Genomic DNA, 22009 nt, shown 5'->3' with positions numbered 1-22009 from the left:
CCTATAAATTGGCCACAGAAAGTTGGGTTGTTCTCAATGCAGAGTTTGTGGGAACTCAATTGCTGCCTATGTTCCCAAATGGCCAAAAGGGGTCTTGTCCAGAAAAAAGCCCAACATTATAGCAATGTAATGGATTTAGGGAGGCAAACAAGAGTTCCTTTTAAGGACCAGCTCTGGTTTATGTTATTCTTCAGACACCCAGTCTAGCAGCTTAGAGGAAACAGATTTCTTTTAGTCGTAGCCTATGCCTCCTGTCTCTCTGAAATATGGCTTCTGTCAATTTTGTTCTGCCACAAGAGGGCAGCAAAGGAATAGATGAATATTTCCCTCTACCTCTGCTTTCTGGAATGATAGGTAAGTAGGTTGGTAGAGAGATAATTATTTTAAAATATGTATAAATATAAATATAGATTTATACTTTATGGATTTGTAGTTTATGTATCATAAAATATGTCTTTATGTATCTATCTACACATATACGTATAGATACAAAACACACACATGTACACAAATGGAGAGAGAGAATCTAATTAAGCCAGGTTTATACATCATTGCCTTTAAATCCTGAAATGATAGAGTTAAGCTAAAAGCTATTAAAAATAACATTTGTATTAGTCTGTACATATGAGAACAGTATAAAGAGTATAAAAAAAGACAGTATATGAGAATATAAAATGTACTTAACTAGGGATTTGGCAAACATTTTCAAATGAATCTTCAGAAAAAAATTACTTAAGTAGTGAATATTAAAAGCAAAGTATAACCTGAAGAAAAATATCTTTGAGCAAAGAATGATTCGATTGAGAAACTTCAAATATGTTTATCAGTCATAGTGAATCTTTGAAAACACAGCTTTAAGTTTCCAATTCTTACTAAATCAAGAAGATCTTCACACACTTTCCAAAAGCCTAATTCTCTTAGCTTTGAAGTGAGGTCAGGACCTGTTTGAAGTGAATAAGCATGTCCAAACCTGATGAGATAGTGTGATAAGTGTAGGATACAGCTGTAAGCTGGGGTTTACCCCTCAGTGTTCAGAGAGCTGAAACCTTCCTCATGAGTCATCCTTTTGATTCTTGTCGTCCTAAGAATTATTGTCAAGATTTAGTAAAAGGCGGGAATACCCTCTCCCTTCCTTTTCCTGTCTCCAGCTGGCACTGAAACAAAAGTCACAATAGTACAAATAATAGTTGGCCTTTATCTAGATTTTGCTACTAGTGCCACTACTACTTGTGCCACTGGCTGTGCTGAAATTTTGGTATTCAACATCTTCAGTGTCTCGTTGACTTCTCATAACTTTTATGAAGTATTTCCTTATTTTACTTACAGGTAACTGAGACCTGAAGGGATTAAATTTGTTATAGATTTCAAAGTCAATTATCTGTTTTTATTGTATTTTAGGTGGCTTCTGATTTGCTTGTGTGTTTGTGTGTGTGTGTGTGTGTGTGTGTGTGTGTGTATGAGAGAGAGAGAGAGAGAGAGAGAGAGAGAGAGAGAGAGAATTAATATATAATCAGAGATTTTTGAGAATTTAATAAGATCTCCCCATATCATATAGCCCATTCCCCTCAGTGGTCAATGATTTTCCCATATCATATACTTTTGTCTTAGCTATTCTCCTTTGGGTGGTCTGAATCTCAGGTTTGAACATCAGAGTCTGAATAAGACTGGGGCTACTGTGCTAGAGGGTCAGATAGGTATAATTTGGCAGCTAGACATGAAGCAGACCGAGGTTCCTCAGCCTGGTGACACTACCCGTAGGAATTTCAGAAATCAGGTATCAGCGGAGGAGCATTGAGATTGGGTGAACTTTTTCTTTGCTCTGAGATTTTGGGACTAATGGCTGTCACTGCTATTTTGGGGATTAAGACTGAAAACTGAAAATGCCTAGCCCACATCTATAGGTTTTCCAAATAACCATAAAGATGAGAGTATTATGGAAATAATGGAAAATAACTTTGGAAGCAGATGACCCTGAGGCTGAATTCCAGCTCCAATATTTGCTAGCCAGGTAGTCTTCAACAAGCCAATCTACCTCCCTAAAACTTGTTTCCTTCATTTTAAAATTGGGACTAATAATTAAACTTACCTCACTCAGTTGTTGGGAAGGTTCAATGAGATAAATATATCAAGTACTTTGTACATAGTATTGCCCACTAAATGCTACTGAGTTAGCCAAAAAGTTTCTTTGGGATTTTCTCTAATATCTAACAGAATGAACTTTATAGCCAACCCAATAATACCTTCCCATCCCTTTAGTATATTGATAGGAAACTAACTTTATCTCAGTGATGACACTCTTCCATAATCTATGGTATAAACTAAGTAGTCAAAGTGGTACTTTTTAGGAGTCCTTAGATCATTGTCTAGGTTGTCTAGGTTGGTCATAACTTTTCTTCCAAGGAGTGAAGTGAAGTGAAGTCTCTCAGTCGTGTCCGACTCTTTGCTACCCCATGAACTGTAGCCTATCAGGCTCCTCAGTCCATGGGATTTTCCAGGCAAGAGTCCTAGAGTCGGTTGCCATTTACTTCTCCAGGGTATCTTCCCAACCCAGGGATCGAACCCAGGTCTCCCGCATTGTAGGCAGATGCTTTACCATCTGGTTTTCTTCCAAGGAGTAAGCATTTCTTAATTTCATGGCTGCAGTCACCATCTGCAGTGATTTGGGAGCCAAAAAAATAAAGTCTGACACTGTTTCCACTGTTTTTCCATCTACTTGCCATGAAATGATGGGACCGGATGCCATGATCTTAGTTTTCTGAATGTTGAGTTTTAAGCCAACTTTTTCACTTACCTCTTTCACTTTCACCAAGAGGCTCTTTAGTTCTTCACTTTCTGCTATAAGGGTGGTGTCATCTGCATGTCTGAGGTTATTGATATTTCTCCCAGCAATCTTGATTCCATCTTGTCCTTCATCCAGCCCAGCATTTCTCATGATGTACTCTTCATATAAGTTAAATAAGCAGGGTGATAATATACAGCCTTGACATATTCCTTTCCCTATTTGGAACCAGTCTGTTGTTCCATGTCCAGTTCTAACTGTTGCTTCCTGACCTACATACAGATTTCTCAAGAGGCAGGTCAAGTTGCCTGGTATTCCCATCTCTTTCAGAATTTTCCACAGTTTATTGTGATCCACACAGTCAAAGGCTTTGCCATAGTCAATAAAGCAGAAATAGATGTTTTTCTGGAACTCTCTTGCTTTTTCAATAATCCGGTGAATGTTGGCAATTTGTTCTCTGGTTCCTGTGCCTTTTCTAAATCCAGCTTGAACATTTGGAAGTTCACAGTTCATGTACTGTTGAAGCCTAGACAGCATATTAAAAAGCAGCAACATTACTTTGCCAACAAAGGTCCGTCTAGTCAAAGCTATGGTTTTTCAAGTAGTCATGTATGGATGTAAGTGTTGGACTATAAAGAAAGCTGAGTGCTGAAGAATTGATGTTTTTGAACTGTCATGTTGAAGAAGACTCTTGAGAGTCCCTTGGACTGCAAGGAGATTCAACCAGTCCATCCTAAAGGAAATCAGTCGTGAATATTCTTTGGAAGGACTGATGCTGAAGCTGAAACTCCAAAACTTTGGCCACCTGATGCAAAGAACTAACTCATTTGAAAAGACCCTGATGCTGGGAAAGACTGAAGGCAAGAGAAAGGGATGACAGAGGATAAGATGGTTGGATGACATCACCGACTCAATGGACATGAGTTTGAGTAAACTCCAGGAGTTGGTGATGGACAGGGAGCCCTGGCGTGCTGCATTCCATGGGGTCACAAAGAGTTGGACACGACTGGGTGACTGAACTGAATGAACTGAGATCATTGTTAAGTCATAGTTGTTAAATGATGCAGAGCTCTTCACTTCCCTAGTCTGAAGGTATTGTAAGTAGGTCTTAAGAGAAAACTCCACTTGAAATCTGCCATTGCATTCTTAGTAGAACACATAAATCCTTGCCAAGTGGATGGAGGTGTCCTTAGCAGATTCTGACTTAATTCTTTCCTAAGTATCCTCTTCCCAAGGCAACTAGAAGGGGAATGGACTGACAAAGCATGGATTAGACATGTTAGATACAATCAACAGAAGTATAAAACTTGGTTTCCTATTATGTATATGTTAACTTTTAAGAAATAAATGTTATTTTAAAAACCTTAAAAAAAAAACAGTTTCACAAAGAAGGTACTGTGTTTTAAGGGGATAGGGCACTAGATTGAGGATTAGAATTTTGGGGTTCTAATCGAAGTTTTACCACCTACTAGCTTTGGAGACATGAGCAAACCGCTTCCTCTCTTTGGATATCAGTTTTACCTTAAGTATGTTGTATGGGTCGTGTGTCATGTAGAAGAACCTTAAAGTCTATATGTTGCAGAGACCAAAGACAAGCCTGGTGACAGCCCTCTTTAAAAATTTTTGGCTCTTAGTAACAACAGACATGATATTTTCAAAGTTCTGTGCAAACTCTGAGAGAACTTGTTGACACACTTGATCTCTGCCAAATGCTAAGAGCTCATTATTTTTTAGCCAATCACCACCTTTGTTTCTAATGAAGTTCAGAGTGCAGTTTTTGCTAATATAATGAGACCTCAGAAAGTGCAACACAGTCTCAGCCAGAGTGTAAATGGAGGCTCAGTAGAAAGCTGAGCTTCATCAGGGCCAAGTCTTATATCTTTGATTTATAGAAAGACAAGATGCTTTTTGTACAGTCTGATATTTGCAACCCTGAAGCAGCATCTGGGGAGAATCTGGATAGTTACTGAGTTCTGTCAAAATTTCCAAGAATTTAGATGACTGTGGATCTTATTGCTTTTGGCAATTGAAAAATGACGATCTTATGTTAAATTTTCTTCTATCTTTCATGCCTAAAGACATGATAGAGAAGAAGCGTTGGGGGGATTAATATGTTATCAAATTCAGGCAAGAGTTTCATTAACTCCCTCTGCAGTGAAAGTGATACCTCTCCTGTCTGTGCCTCAAAGCCCAACAAATGTTATCATCCAGCTTTAGTCCTCAGAAGCCTTCAGGGAAAGGATTTCCAGGAGCTGGACTCATGATGACCATCCCAGACAATAGCCAAGGCCCAACAGAGTGAAATAATATCCTTGTATATTGATTTCTCTTAGACTTAGTCTTTAGAATTCAACTCAGCTAACATTCAGGGCCAGCCATATGCCCAGAAAACAAATATCATTGGTTTGCTCCCAGAGTCTGTACTGGTTATTCTCTGGGACTTTTCCCAAAGTCAGTATTAAAGACCACAAAATTCTAGGTGTTCTTAACCAGTTTGCAGAAAGCCAAATCAGTTCACCCTCTTTCAGGAGTTTTGCAAGGTGGGAAAACAAGTTTGGCCTGATACTGTTCCCATCCAAGGAATTATTTTTAAACTTAAAATGTTTTCTTCTGTGTTATATAGCGGAAAGAATATTAACCTTAATGTCAGACAAATCTTAAGTTCATGTCATAGCCCTGCCACTTAGGCCTTCTCCTGCTACTGGTATCACTTCCCTTTTTCAAAGATTGCATGAGATACAGAGGAGCTAGTTGTGCATCCTCTGCCACCTGGTATTTCACTCCATTCACCCCTATAAGAAAGCCCCACACATTATGATTTTCCCATTCTTTTAGAATTTATTTTTTTTTTTATCATCAGAGGGTACATTGTGATTCCTCTCTTAGAACATACTTTTCATGGATACTCAAGAAGTCAATAGGGAATTGAGTTTCTTTTCTTAGGCCTTTCTTAACATTAAAATTGAGTTGTCAAAACTAAGTTCAGAGATCTTGGGCCCATCATTTCTTCTTCTTCCTCTCTTAAGAGAAACTATGGATATTTGCCAGGTTTTCATTCCCAGGACACTAGTTATATCTGTAGTTTGTATTCCTCCTTCAAAGAACTAATGATAAAATTTAAATTTCATAAACACTAAATTCTTATCACATACCAGGCAAAGTTTTTGGCACTGAAGATAGATATACTTGTGAATAAAACAAAGGCCTTTATTTCATGGGTCTTGTATTCTATCGGGAAGTGACAGATGATAAACAATTCAATATATTGGCAGGTGGTGATAAGTGCTGTGAATAACAAAGTAAAGGATGGTTATCTATGGTTATCTTGTAGAAGGTGGTATTAATATGATTTGTAGGCAGAAAACTAAAGAGTATTAGCCATGGTGGATAGCCTGAGAAAGAGCAGTTCCAGGAATAGTAAACTGAATGCAAAGTTCATGAGGCAGAACTGTCCTTGGCATGTTGAACAGCAATGAGGCTAAACTGGCTAAGGTTGAATGAGCAAGGAAGGCAAATTTACTCCATTTCTTTTACCAAAGGGAATAGCAGTAACATATAGGTTAAAGCTCATCATTTAAAAATAGATCTGATGTTGGGCTTTTTGAGGGCCCACAGAACAGAGAGAGAGGTAAATGGATTCTCCCTACCACAGTAATTGCCAGTATTTCCACATTAAATCTTGGCTTCAAGGTTTACATCTGTAGGCCAGCTTTGGGAAGAATGTTGCAATCCATGTTGACTCTAGGTTTATCCAGGCCATGTTTTAATTTTAGAAAGGACACACAACAGGAAGTATCCCCTCGGCTTTTCTAGACTTTTCGCATTTAGAAAGACTGGCTTTAAGCCTACTGAGCAACTTCTCTGAGCCCGGCCCATGGGCACATTGGCAGAACTTGTCTCAAAACTTTCCCAACCAATGTCTCAGTCTACCTGGAGGAGACAGAGCCTATAGATAGCAGCCTGTCCAGGTGGATTTTGCTGGCTTTCATTGCAAACCCTAAAAAGTAGTGATCCCATATCCTTCTTGGGGTCTGGGTAGCTCTTTGAAGATGAGCAGGCAGTGAGGAAGGAGTTTTGCCAATGAAAAACAAATAACTGCTATCACTAGAGGAAATAAATAAAATAACTTAATCTGACAGAGACCTCAAAGAGCCATCAAGTCCACAACTTCTGATTTGCATAGCACATAACCACTTCACCCCTTATTCCTTTAGTCTCAACCTCCCTCTGTCCCCTATTCCTTACCCCCTCCATCTAATCTCTCCATCCCTCTCTCCCTGCTTCTCTCCAAGGAAACATGAGTTTAAGTCATTTTTAGGGTTGTGGTAGTTACCATCTATAGAGTGCTTAACATGTTCCAGACTAGGCTCTTTACATTTATTTTCTCATTCAGTCATCACAACAACCATATGAGGTAGGTGGTTATAGTGATTATTATCACTATTTAGGAAATTGAGGCTTGCAAAATGCAAACTGAGCTTCACGTTTGAGGCACATATAGTTTAAGTACCTTTCCTGAGGTTGCATCGTTAGCAAGTGGCAAAGCGTCTACACAGCTGATTCTTGCTCAAAGCTAGTTCTTTAATCTCTGACTTATACTCTCTTTCCCCATTTCCAGTTGGAGAAGAAACAAGTGAGAAAAGTCTCTAGTATTTAATAGGCCTCAAGGGGCCTGGCAGCCAAAACCCATCCATTCATTATAAAAACTGTCACTGAACTGCTTTTTTTGTCTGATATCCTAATAAGGCTCTAGTTTGTAGAGATGAATGAGACCAAAGTCTCTACTGTCAGGAAGCTCATGATACTGAGAGGAAATTGGAGGGTAATCAGCACTCAGGATACAGTGTAATAAGTAATATGAAGGTGTACATCAGATGCTATGGGAGCAAGTGGAAGTAGAACATATCTCTGGCCTGGGAATCAGCTAAGGCTTCCCATAGCCTCAGTACTAACTCATGTTAGTACATGAGTTAAGACACAAAAGTTAAAAGGGGATGAATGAATTAAGGTACAGTCTAACTTCCTGTAATACAAAGAAGAGCAAATTTGGTGACTTAAATAAAAGACAAGTTCATTTTGCATTCATGCAAAAGTCCAGAGGGAAACAGTCCAAAATTGGTGGAGTAGTTCTGCTATCCTTACTGCTTGGCTTTAATCTTTGGGTCCAACATACCTGTTCCATCAGTCTTCATGAAAGAGAAAGGGAAACAGAATGGAATGCAGACAAATTCTTTATAAAAACGTGATCCAGAAGTTTGTATAAATCACTTCCTCCTGTATTTTATTGTTTAAAACTTAAGTGCATGGCCTTACCTAGCTTTAAGGGAAGCTGGGACATGTAAGCATGGGTACTCAGCTAAAATTCAATGACTTCCATTAATTAGTAAAAGGAAGAAGGGTGGATGGATATCATAGTATAAAGTGAGGGTAAGAATAGAGGAAGATGAAATTGGAGATTGTAGTCAGGGGCCAGATTATACAGCACTTTGTTTACTAACTACAGAGTTTGGACTTTGTCTCAGAGATAGTGAGGAGTCACTAAAATATAAGCAGAAGGGTAAGACAATTATGTTTTGAGTTTAGGAAGGTCCCTCTATTCATACTTTCATAGACAGATTAAATAAAAGAGTGACATGAGACACAGAGAATAGTTACAAGACCACTGTGATAATATTAGAAAGACATGATGAAACTCTGAACTGAGGCAGTGGTATGAACAGAGAGACTAGATTAGAGAAATATTAAGGAAGTATAACTGATGGAACATGGTGACTAAATGGATATGGGATGTGAGAGAGAGGGAAGATGCTAGGATAACAATACCCAGATTTCTGGATTGGACATCAGCATTGTTTTAAGGAATAAACAATTAAAAGAAAATAAATAGTGTAATTTTAGAAATGCTGAAGTTGAGATGCCTCTGGGATATCCAGATGTCGGTATTGAGTAAGCAATTTTATATATATAAGGAATCCAGGTGAGGGATTATAACACCTGGTGAATTCAGGTGAGGGATTATAACACCTAGTGAAGCAAAGAAATAAGAAAAGACACAATGAGGAAGAAAGATAGAGTCACTGTCTTTCATCCCTCTCCCAAGATTCAGCCCAGTGTGGAGAATGACAGTCTTCTTGGGGGAGGAGAATGAAGTGAACACTTGATTTCACTGTTAAACCCCAGTACCAGCCCACCTCAGCATCAGACCAACTCCTGGAGACAGATGTCTCTCATGGCCCCAGGCTCCCAATGGTATCCCAGGCAAACCCAGGCCCTTGCCCTACGCTGTTATCCACCAGCTTCTGTGGCCCCAGGCATTTCCCAAAGTCCAAGAGAGCTCCTGCAGCACCATGCTACCAGAAGGTTCCTGCCAACTCAAGCTCTCAAAACTCTCAACATTGCCCAGCACCTATATCCCCAGACACTTCCCAAGGCCTGTGTGTGCTCACACAAACCCAGGTTCCTGGATGACCCCACTGTCAGCCAGCTCTGTCACCAGGCTTCTAGTGGATTCCTGAATGCAGATTCCTGGCCCATTCCAGAATGGGTCAGCTCCCACAGAACTAACCTCTAGACCAGCTTACATAGACTGAGGCACCCAGCCTACCTCAATTCCAGGATTGTTCCTATGGCTCAGGGTCCAGACAGGCTCCTGTAGACCCAAGCTTCTGGCTAACCTCAGTGTCAAACAAGCACTTGTGGCCTCAGCTTATAGGCTGGCTTCCAGAGAACCATACTCCTGTCCTACATCAGCAACAAGCTGAACCCCATACACTTAATCTCTAGGCTGGCCCTTGAGGCCCAAGATGACAGGCCATTTTCCATGGCCCTTGGCTCCCAGTGTGCCCAAAGGGCAAACTAACCCCATTGCCCTAGGTTCTAGCCCAGTTCCTATGAAATCAAGCTCCTGGCCCATCCAGCACCAGAATAGTCCCTGTGGACCCAGATTGTAGGCCCACCCCAGTGATTCCTTATCTTGGTCAGCCCCCAGGGACCCAGATCCGGATTCATTCACATGAACCCAAATCATAAGCCTATCACTGCAAACTCAAGTGTTAGGCCTATCCCAGTGAATCCAAGCCCCAGTCCATACACTTGGACCCAGGCACCAGGCTTGCCCTAGTGGATCCAAACACCAAGCTTGCCCACCTGATGACCAAGGCACCAAATTTGACTTCCAAAGAACTCAGGCAGCTAGTCTCCCCCAGACACCACCAGATGGCCCACCTAGAATTTCAGGATAAGAATGTGAAGAAAAGGGAAGAACCCTATTCATTGTTTATATGAAATTCAGATTTAACTAGCACCTTCATTTTTATTTGCCAAACCTGGCAAGGGTAATTACCAGGTTTTAGACTTAGGAGAAGGCAATGGCACACCACTCCAGTACTCTTGCCTGGAAAATCCCATGGACGGAGGAGACTGGTGGGCTGCAGTCCATGGGGTCTCTAAGAGTCGGACATGACTGAGCAACTTCACTTTCACTTTTCACTTTCATGCATTGGAGAAGGAAATGGCAACACACTCCAGTATTCTTGCCTGGAGAATCCCAGGGACTGCGGAGCCTGGTGGGCTGCCATCTATGGGGTCACACAGAGTCGGACTCTACTGAAGCGACTTAGCTTAGGTAGTACATTGCTGGTGGAAATGCAAGGTGGTGCAGCCAATATGGAAGTCAGTGTGGATGTTCCCTAAAAAACTAAAAATAAGATTACCATATGATTCAGCAAGTCCACTCCTGGGTATATATCTGAAAGAAATTAAAACATTAATTTGAAAAGATATATATATACCCCAATATTCATCATAGCATTATTTACAATAGCCAAGATATGAAGGCAACCTGCATGTCCATCGCTGACGAATAAAGCAGCTGTGTGTGGACTATTAGCCATAAAAAGGAATGAAAATTTTGCCATTTGCAACAACATGAATAATTTAGAAAGTATTATCCTAAGTGAAATGTCAGACAAAAACAAATAGTATATGTTACCACTTATATGTGGAATCTAAAAGCTAAAACAATTGAATAAAATAGAACAGAAACAAACTCAGATATAAAGAACAAAAAATGGTTATCAATGTGATGAGGGAAAGAGGGGAGAGCAGTATAGGGTAGGGGATTAAGATATATGTAGGGATGGAGCCAAAGCAAAAACAATACCCAGTTGTGGCAGCCCTGGGATTTCTTTGGAAGGAATGATGCTGAAGCTGAAACTCCAGTACTTTGGCCACCTCATGCGAAGAGTTGACTCATTGGAAAAGACTCTGATGCTGGGAGGGATTGGGGGCAGGAGGAGAAGGGGACGACAGAGGATGAGATGGCTGGATGGCATCACTGACTCAATGGACGTGAGTCTGAGTGGACTCTGGGAGTTGGTGATGGACAGGGAGGCCTGGCGTGCTGCAATTCATGGGGTCGCAAAGAGTCAGACACGACTGAGCGACTGAACTGAACTGATGTATACTTTATATAAAATAAATAAGCTACAAGGATATATTATATAGCATAGATAATATAGTCAATATCTTATAATTACTTTAAGTATAATCTATAAAATTATTGAATCACTATGTTGTATACTTGAAACTAGTATAATATTGTAAATCAACTATGCTTTAATTTAAAAAGATATTCAGTAAACTATAAGAAAACAAAGATAAACAAGTAAATGAAATTAGGGACACAAGGCATGAAGAAAACAAGTTCAACAAATAAACAAATCATTAAAAAACAAAAACAAAACAGAAATCCTAGAGTTCAAAGAACAATGACTGGACTGAAGAATACAATAGAGTGTTTCAATATTACACTCTATCCAAAAGAAGAAAGAGTTAGTGAATTAGAAGACAGGTTGTTTGAGATCATCTATTCACAGGAGCCTAGATGGGGAAAAAGTGGAAATGGTGACAGACTTTATTTTCTTTGGATCCAAAAATCACTGCAGATAGTGACTGCAGCCACAGAATTAAATTAAAAGATGTTTGCTCCTTGGAAGAAAAGCCATGACAAACCTGGATAGCATATTAAAAAGCAGATATATCACTTTTCCAACAAAGGTCTGTATAGTCAAAGCTATGGCTTTTCCAGTAGTTATGGGCGGGTGTTAGAGTTGGACCATAAAGAAGGCTGAGTGCTGAAGAATTGATGCTTTTGAGCTGTGCTGAAGAAGACTCTTGAGAATCCTTTGAACAGCAAGAAGGTAAAACCAGTCAATCCTAAAGGAAATAAACTCTGAATATTCCCTGGAAGGACTGAGGCTGAAGTTGAAGCTCCAATATTTTGGCCACCTGATGCAAAGAGCCAACTCACTGGAAAAAACCCTGATGTTGGGAAAGATTGAGGGCAGCAGGAGAAGGGGGTGAGAGAGGATGAGATAATTGGATGGCATCATCAACTCAATGGACATGAGTTTGGGCAAACTCAAGGAGATAGTGAAGGATAGGGAAGCCTGGCATGCTGCAGTCCATGGGGTTGCAAAGAGTTGGACGTGACTGAGGGACTGAACAACAATATCAATATTCAGGGTAGCATAAAGAAAAAATAATGAAAAAGAATGAGTATAGTCTATGTGAATTATGGGGTCCATTAAAAGAAAGGTTTATGAATTGTTGGAGTCTCAGAGATCCCAGAAGGAGAAGAATGAGAGAAAACTTTTTAAAGTAATGTCTGAGAATTTAAACCTAGAGATAAATTCATGAAGCCAACAGTTATCTCAAAATGTCAACCCAAAACAGTCTTTTCCAAGACACATTGTAATGAAAGAGTTTAAAATCAAAGACAGAATGTTAAAAGCAGCAAGAGAAAAAACATACCCTCACATATACAGCTATCAAAAGATTTCTCAGCAGACCCCTTGCAGACCAGAAGAGAGTTGGATGGTATATGCAAACTGCTGAAAAAAAGAAAAACTTCCAACCATGAATATTTTACCCAGCAAAGTCATCTTTCAGAAATGAAGGAAAGATAAAGACTTTACCAAACAAATAAAAGCTGAGGGAGTTTGTCCACACTAGTCCTGCCTTTTGAGAATACTGAAAGGAGTTCTTCAAGCTGAAATGAAAGGATGCTAGTTAGTAATGCAAAAATAAATGAAAGTATAAAACCTACTGCTAAGATAAATATATTGTCAAATTCAGAATATTCTCATACTGTAATATGGCACTGTGTTAATTATGTAACTCTAATATAAAGGTTAAAGGACAAATATATTAATGATAACTTAGCTTACAGTAATTTGTTAATGAATATACAATATAAAATTGGGTAAGTTGTGATGTCTGAAACATAAAATATAGAGGGAGATGTAAAATGGTAGGGTCTTGGTATATGATCAAAGATAAGCTGTTATCAGCTTTAAATAAATTTTTATATCTATAATTTTGTTTATATAAGCCTCATAGTAACCACAAATGCAAAAACCTGTAGTAGATAAAAGATAGATAAAAGACAAAAGATAGAGAGAAGGAAATCAAAGCATGACATTACAGAAAATGATAAATTCATAAGAATAAAGACAACAAGTGATGAGGAAAGAAATAAGGGAATTTCAAAATAGCCTGAAAATAATTAAGATGGAATTAATAACTCCTTGCCTTCAATAATTACTTTGAATGTAAACGAATTAAATTATCTAATCAAAAGGCAGAGGGGCTGCATGGATTAAAAATAGAACCCTACGGTATGCTGCCTAAAAGAAACATTTCAAATTTAAGGATACACATAGGCTCAAAGTTAAGGGTTGGAAAAGTTATTTCCTGCAAATAGAATCCAAATGAAAGCAGGGATGCTTATATCAGACAAAATAAACTTTAAATCAAAAACTGATATAAGGTAATGAAGAAGGTCATAATTTAATGATAATGTGGTCTATTCATCAAGTTCAGTTCAGTTCAGTCGCTCAGTCGTATCTGACTCTTTGCAACCCCATGAATCGCAGCATGCCAGGCCTCCCTGTCCATCACCATCTCCCAGCGTTCACTCAAACGCATGTCCATCGAGTCGGTGATGCCATCCAGCCATCTCATCCTCTGTCGTCCCCTTCTCCTCCTGCCCCCAGTCCCTCCCAGCATCAGGGTCTTCTCCAATGAGTCAACTCTTCACATGAGGTGGCCAAAGTACTGGAGTTTCAGCTTTAGCATCGGTCCTTCCAAAGAACACCCAGGACTGATCTCCTTTAGGGTGGACTGGTTTGATCTCCTTGCAGTCCAAGAGACTCTCAAGAGTCTTCTCCAACACCACAGTTCAAAAGCTTCAATTCTTCAGTGCTCAGCTTTCTTCACAGTCCAACTCTCACATCCATACATGACCACTGGAAAAACCATAGCCTTGACTAGACATACCTTTGTTGGCAAAGTAATGTCTCTGCTTTTGAATATGCTCTCTAGGGTGGTCATAACTTTCCTTCCAAGGAGTAAGCATCTTTTAATTTCACGGCTGCAGTCACCATCTTCAGTGATTTTGGAGCCCAAAACATAAAGTATGACACGGTTTCCACTGTTTCCCCATATATTTCCCATGAAGTGATGGGACCAAATGCCATGATCTTGGTTTTCTGAATGTTGAGCTTTAAGCCAACTTGTTCACTCTCCTCTTTCACTTTCATCAAGAGGCTTTTGAGTTCCTCTTCACTTTCTGCCATAAGGGTGGTGTCATCTGCATATCTGAGGTTATTGATATTTCTCCAGGCAATCTTGATTCCAGCTTGTGTTTCTTCCAGCCCAGCGTTTCTCATGATGTACTCTGCACATAAGTTAAATAAGCAGGGTGACAATATACAGCCTTGACGTACTCCTTTTCCTATTTGGAACCAGTCTGTTGTTCCATGTCCTGTTCTAACTGTAGCTTCCTGACCTGCAAATAGGTTTATCAAGAGGCAGGTTAGGTGGTCTGGTATTCCCATCTCTTTCAGAATTTTCCACAGTTTATTGTGATGCACACAGTCAAAGGCTTTGGCATAGTCAATAAAGCAGAAATGGATGTTTTTCTGGAATTTTCTTGTCTTTTCCATGATCCAGCAGATGTTGGCAATTTGATCTCTGGTTCCTCTTCCTCTTCTAAAACAAGCTTGAATGTCTGGAAGTTCATGGTTCATGTATTGCTGAAGCCTGGCTTAGAGAATTTTGAGCATTACTTTACTAGCATATGAGATGAGTGCAATTGTGCAGTAGTTTGAGCATTCTATAACAATTGTACATATGTGTGCACCTAGCATTGCAGCACCTAAATATATTAAGCAAATACTAACAGTTCTGAAGGGAGAAATAAACAATAAAATAATAGTGAAAGACTTTAATATTCTACTTTCAAGTTTGCATAGATCATTCAGACAGAAATTCAATTAAAGAAACATTGTACCCGAACTATACCTTAGACCAAATAAACTTGAATGACATATACAGAACATTTACCCACCACCAGCAGAATACTCATTCTTCTCACGTGGACATGGAACTTTCTCTAGGATAGTTAATGTTAGGTCATAAAATAAGCAAATGTATGAAGATCGAAATCTTATCAAGTATTTTCTGGTCACAATGGTATGAAACTAGAAATCAATAACTGGAAGAAAACAAAAATTTTCAAATATGTGGTAGACAATGCACTTTTGAACAACCAAAGGGTCAAGCAAGAAATCAAAAGAGAGAAAGCAAGAAATCAAAAAATATCTAGAAGTATGACAATAGAAAAACAACCAATCGAAACTTATGAAATGCAGAAAAGGCAATTCTAAGAGGGGACTTCTACAAAACTCTACATTTACACTACATTTACATCACATTACATTACACTGCATTTACGTTAAGACAAGAGAAAGATCACAAATAACCTAACATTTCAAACATTGGTAAAAGAACAAACTCAGCCCAAAGTTTGCACAAGGAAGGAAATAACAAAGATTGGAGCAAAAAAGAGAGAAATCAATGAAATAGAGAACAGGAAACCAATAGAAAAGATAAATGAAATTATGTTGAGTTTTTTAAAAAAATAAATAAAACTGAAAACCTTTAACTAGACTAAGAAATAAAGAGAGAAGACCTGAATACATAAAATCGGAAATAAACAAAAATCCACTACAGAAATAGAAAGGATAATAAGAGACTACTATAAATAAACCTATACTAACAAATTGGATAACCTAGAAAAATTGGTAAGTTCCTAGAAATACATAACCTAGTGAAACTGAATCGTGAAGAAATAGAAAATCTGAACAAATAGTGACTGAGGAGCTTGAATCAGTATTCAGAAATCTTCCAAAGAAGAAAACTCAGGTCCAGATTGTTTCATTGGTGAATTCTACCAAATATTAAAAGAAGAATTCATGTCAATTATTCTCAGTTAAAAACGTTGAAAGAGAGAGAACACTCCCAAACTCATTTTATGAGGCCAACATTACCATGATGCCAAAGCCAGTTTCAGTTCAGTTCAGTTCAGTCCCTCAGTCGTGTCTGACTCTTTGTGACCCCATGAATCACAGCACGCCAGGCCTCCCTGTCCATCACCAACTCCCAGAGTTCACTCAGATTCATGTGCATTGAGTCAGTGATGCCATCCAGCCATCTCATCCTCTGTCATCTCCTTCTCCTCCTGCCCCCAATCCCTCCCAGCATCAGAGTCTTTTCCAATGAGTCAACTCTTCACATGAGGTGGCCAAAGTACTGGAGTTTCAGCTTTAGCATCATTCCTTCCAAAGAAATCCCAGGGTTGATCTCCTTCAGAATGGACTGGTTGGATCTCCTTGCAGTCCAAGGGACTCTCAAGAGTCTTCTCCAACACCACAGTTCAAAAGCATCAATTCTTCAGCACTCAGCCTTCTTCACAGTTCAACTCTCACATCCATACATGACTACTGGAAAAACCATAGCCTTGACTAGACAGACCTTTGTTGGCAAAGTAACGTCTCTGCTTTTGAATATGCTATCTAGGTTGGTCATAACTTTTCTTCCAAGGAGTAAGCGTCTTTTAATTTCATGGCTGCAATCACCATCTGCAGTGGTCTATTAAAAAAAAAAGAGAGAGAGAGAGAGAGAGAAGGAAGAGGAGGAGGGGGAAAGAGGACGGAGGAAAAGAAAGCTATAGGCCACAGGCCAACATACCTGATGAATACAGAAAGCATATATTCTCTACAAAATACTAGCATACTTAATTGAACAGCACTTTAAAGGAATCATAGACTATTATCAAGTGGAATTCATCCCTGGGATGCAAGGATGCTTCAACATATGAAAATCAATAAATGTGATATACCACATTAATAAAGTGAAAAATAAAATTCTCAGTGGATGCATAAAATGCATTTCCCAAAATTAAATATCCTTTTGTGATAAATACTTTCAACAAATTTGGTATGGAAAGAACAGACCTCAACATTACTAAGACCATATAGGAAAAGCCCACAGCTAACATCATCAGTTCAGTTCAGTGTCTCAGTCATGTCTAACTCTTTGTGACCCCATGGAACTGCAGCATGCCAGGTTTCCCTGTTCATCATCAATTCCTGGAGATCACTCAAACTCATGTCCATTGAGTCAGTGATGCCATCCTACCATCTCATCCTCTGTTGTCCCCTTCTCTTCCTGACTTCAATCTTTCCCATCATCAGGGTCTTTGCAAATGAGTCAGCTCTTTGCATCAGGTGGCCAAAGTATTGGAGTTTCAGCATCAGTCCTTCCAAAGAATACTCAGGACTGACTTTCTTTAGGATTGACTGGCAAGGTAGACAACTGTTGCTAAGATCAGGAATAAGATAAGAATATTCATTGTAACCACTCCTATTCAATACAGTATCACAGTCCTAGCCAGAGCAGTTGAGCAAGAAAAAGAAATAAAATACACCAAAATTAGAATGGGCTATTGGGGAATTTGAGGGAGAATGGATACATGTATATGTCTGGTTAATTTCCTTTGATATCCAGCTGAAACTATCACAGCATTGTCAATTAGCTATACTTAAATATAAATATAAGAAGTTTAAAAAGAAATAGCTATGAATAATTTATTTCTGATAATTTTTTATCAGACACAAGACATTAGTTTTACCTTCTTGAATTCTGGCTATTTTTTAATTACTATAGGTAATATTCTTGAGCTTTTTCTGGGGTGCAGTTGTTACCCAAATACAGCTTAATATTTACAAGTATTTCCTTTAAGCTTAAGCAGAAAAAGAATAGTATTTAGTTATGTTAATTTTTCTTTGTGAATGAGGCAAAACTTGTCTGTGTACTCTACTCAGTGCTCTGTGAATTATTTAATAGCTCACTGTGGCTAGTGAGAACAGGAACTCTTCCAGCCACTGTGTTTCCCTTTAATTTAGTCCTGTGGTTCTTGCCTTACACATATGTATTGATCAGTGTGCAGCTAAATTCTTATATAGGACACCTGAAGATCTCCAGAGTTCTCTGTGCAGTTTATGGAGACTGCTGGGCTCTTCTGGGTTCCTTGTCTTGTAGTATGGCCTGAAGAATCTTTCCAGGCTTTATGCTGGGACAATCATGGAGTTCACTTCATTTATTTTTCCTCTCTCATGGATCACTGTCCTTCATTGCCAGATTTCAAATGCCCTAATAATGATCAGAATCATTATTACATTTTTTTCTAGCTTTTTAATTGTTCCATGCTGATGATATAAATCTAGGCCCTTTTACCCTATTTTGGCTGGAAGGGAAAGTGTCTGTCATGTTATTTTCAGAGGACAATTTGGCCTTTTATATCAGAATTTTAAATGTGTTAGTTTTTTGGCCCAGCAATTCTAGTCACTCTTCTAACTTCTGGAGATACAACAGTGAACATGATGATCTACATTAGTATAGTATACAATCAAGTAGAGAGGCAGATAACCAAAAGCTAAATAAGTACAATATATGGTGTTAAAAGACCCTGATGCTGGGAAAGTTTGAAGACAAAAGGAGAAGAGGGAGGCAGATAATGAGATGGTTAGATAGCATCACCGACTCAATGTACATGAACTTGAGCAAACTCTGGGAGATAGTGGAGGACAGGGAAGCCTGGCGTGCTGCAGTCCATGGGGTTGCAAAGAGTTGGACATGACTTAGCAACTGAACAACAACAACAGCAGTGTTAGAAAGTGATAAGAAAATAAGTTAAATAGAGATGGGGGATAGAAAGCACAACAGAGGGAAGCATGTCAAAATTTTGATACATTCATCTGCAAGGACTCGCTGAGAGGAGTGTATTTGATCATTAATACTACTGAAATCAAGAGCACAAGCTAAGGATATGGTTACCTGGAAGAAGCGCACTCCAGGTAGATGAAACATTCAGTGCAAAGACCCTGGTGCACTTGATAAATAACAAGGGATATTTGTAACAACTACTACATCTGCTTAAGATGCTCACAAAATGGTAGCTATTTAGAATATTATTACTAATGATGACACCAGAAATATGACCTAAAAGTATATGGCCTCAAAGCTCATCTGCTTGCTACTATGTCATATTCTTTTTTCCCTATTCCATGAGATACTGAAACATGTACTGCCTTATGGTTCTTATTACTTTGTTCTCTATCATTGTGCAGCTTTCACACAGGCTTGCCTTGTGTTCCCAATCATGTAAGTTTTGTGTCTATGCAAACTATGTTGATTCCTGCCTGATAGAATGTTGGGCTATGACATTATTTTGCACAAATCATTGGGATTGATTTTATTATTGCAATGTAACCAGTTCCCTTCCTCCATCATCACATATGTGTGTCTTTCCAAACTGTGTGCACTCTGGCCAAAAGGTCATTCTCCTCAGGTGTAGGAAGATCCTTAAGTACATATGAGACACTATATACAAATTTTAATCACAGCTCCTCCCTCACTTATCCAGCAATTATCATAACTTCAAGGAACTTTGTTTTTATCCTTTCTCTGTTGAATAAGTAATGCATACATGGTTTGAAAATTTTTAAAGATCAAAATGATATAGGAGTGAAAAATGTTTCCTCCATCCTTTCCTGAGCCACTCATTATTCCTGTCTTATGCAAACAATGTAATCAGTTTCTTTGTATCTTTTCAGAAATATTGAATGCATGTCGTTATTTTTAATCATTCTTCACACCCTACCTCTACCCACCTCTACCCATACAATGTACTTTGACTACCTTTCCACTTGGTTCTCAACACATCCTGTGATAGGTGGTGCTCCCTGTAATTTACAGATGAAGAAGCTAAGGCTCAGAGATGGGAGGTGATTTTTTAATGAGTTTTGCTTGGAAACCTTTTATACAGTTTTTGTTGGGAAAAGCTTTTTTACAGTTTCCCAGGCAGTAAGTGGAAAATTCAGGACTGATGTTGCACAATTCTTTTAATAATAATTTAATTGGTTTTGTTCAGTGAATATGTGTCATGCAGCAATCCCCCCTAATATATAGAAGAGTACACTCCTGATGTTGCCGTTTTTGTCTGCATTCTTTCCTCCACACTGAGAAATCCCAGGTCCTGCACCTCAAACATGGTGGGAAATCTCTACTTGCTGGTGGTTAGAGTGTTTAAGAAAATATCCCCAATTCCTTTAGTAATATTAGAATTTCTATGGCAGACACTAGGTGTAATGCTGATGGGCATCAACTGGTAGTTAGCATTAGGAATACAAAATGTTGACCTTTCTAATTGTTTTCTGGAAATACTCCCCTTCTACAGATCTATTCAGGTCCACCTGAGGAAAGTACTGCACCCCCAGTTCCTCCACCTCGAGTAACAGCAAGAAGACACAAACCAATTACAATTTCAAAGCGCTTGCTGAGGGAAAGGACGGTTTTCTATACTTCTTCCCTGGATGAAAGTGAAGGTCAGTATTACAGTTTACCCTTATCTTAATAGTGACTGGAGATAAGAAGTATATTGAAAAGCAGAAGTAGAGGCATAATCATTTTTTTTTTCCATGTAAAGGTAGACTTTTTCTGGGTCCTGAGCCAGGAAAGGCAAGGTTTGTAAAATTTGTGCCCAAAAAGTGAATTAGTCTTTTGGCAGTGGATAGGACAGAGATGAACCCATCCTAATCAATTTATAGATGAATCTGTAAAATTATTTTCCCTTAGCAGATCAGTGGAAGATACAAAGTGTTCTTAAGTCTGTACTTCAGTACATTGAAATAGGTGAGCAATGTGTTTTCTGAATATTCTGAGATTTTAAATAAAATTCTGCTAACCCAGGGGACAGATGGCTTAACAAGAGTTTCTAGTGCTTTTCCCTTCACAGTAACATGAATGAATTCAAACAACTATCTATGCAATAAAATTCCTTCAATGAGAGCTATGGAATCCATATGACAGATAAGAATACCTGGGTGGAGTACAGAAATAAGAAAAAGTGCATTGCAGATGCTAGAAATGACACTTTCATATTACCCATGTCACCCTTCCCCAAAGCTCACACTATGTAGTCCAGGGAGAGATCCCCTCCACATGGAGAAAGGAGAGTGAGGGGAGCAATCAACTTTACCTTGGACTGCAGCACCAGGCCTACCCCAGTAAACTCAAGCACCAACTCATCCTCCATTTTTCCAGACTCCAGGCCAGCCTCTACAAAGCTAGGCTCTAGACCTGCCCCAGTACTAGGCCATTCCATGTGGTCTCAGGCTCTAAGCCTGCTCCTAAAGACCCAGTATCCAGGGCCAACACATGCCAGGCTGGCCCTGTGGCTCTAATCACCAGGGTGTAACCACAGCTCAGCTTCTAGTCTAGTCTTCTGTGAACCAAGCCTCTAGGTCTGTCTCAGTGCCAGCTAGCCCCCTGGGCCTAGGCTTCAAGATCCAGGCTGATCCCCTGCAGATACAGGCTGAAAGCTTGCCCGTTCACTGACCCAGGCACCAGATCAGCCTACTCAAGGACTCCAGCAGTAAGCTCACCTGTGGAGCCTGCCAGGTGGCCTGATTGTGCTGATGAATAAAAGGCTTTCCTCACCAAAGCCAGTCTATAAAGACTGGAAGATGTGCCTAGTTCTTCAATAGGGAAACGCCAACTAAAGGCCACTAGGATGAGGATTAATCAGGGAAACATGACACTACCAAAGGGACCAAATAAGGCACATGAACTGGTCCTAATGAAATGGATATCTATGAACTGTCTGAAAAGGAATTCCAAATAACCATCTTAAGGAAGCTCAGTGAACTACAAGAGAACTCAGACAACTAAACAAAATCAGGAAAATGATGCATGAGAAGTTCAAGAAAGTCATGGAAATTATAAAAAAGAACCAAAAAGAAATTCTGGAACTGAGGAGAAGAA

The 22009-nt window shown here is 39.2% G+C and overlaps 1 protein-coding gene across 6 annotated transcripts in view; it reads left to right on the top strand.

Annotated features, from left to right (window-relative positions):
• The window catches only part of OPHN1 (oligophrenin 1), a 585383-nt gene that overhangs the window by 523058 nt on the left and 40316 nt on the right, over window positions 1-22009 (top strand). For all 6 annotated transcript variants that reach the window (XM_070290276.1, XM_070290278.1, XM_070290274.1 and 3 more), the window contains one exon: window positions 20424-20571. In XM_070290276.1, coding sequence (XP_070146377.1) covers window positions 20424-20571 — 148 coding nt within the window. The remainder of the gene's footprint in view (window positions 1-20423; window positions 20572-22009) is intronic.

This window comes from Ovis canadensis, chromosome X, assembly GCF_042477335.2.
Source record: "Ovis canadensis isolate MfBH-ARS-UI-01 breed Bighorn chromosome X, ARS-UI_OviCan_v2, whole genome shotgun sequence".
In the NCBI taxonomy this organism is placed as follows: domain Eukaryota; kingdom Metazoa; phylum Chordata; class Mammalia; order Artiodactyla; family Bovidae; genus Ovis; species Ovis canadensis.
This window is presented reverse-complemented; position numbering and strand designations above follow the sequence as displayed.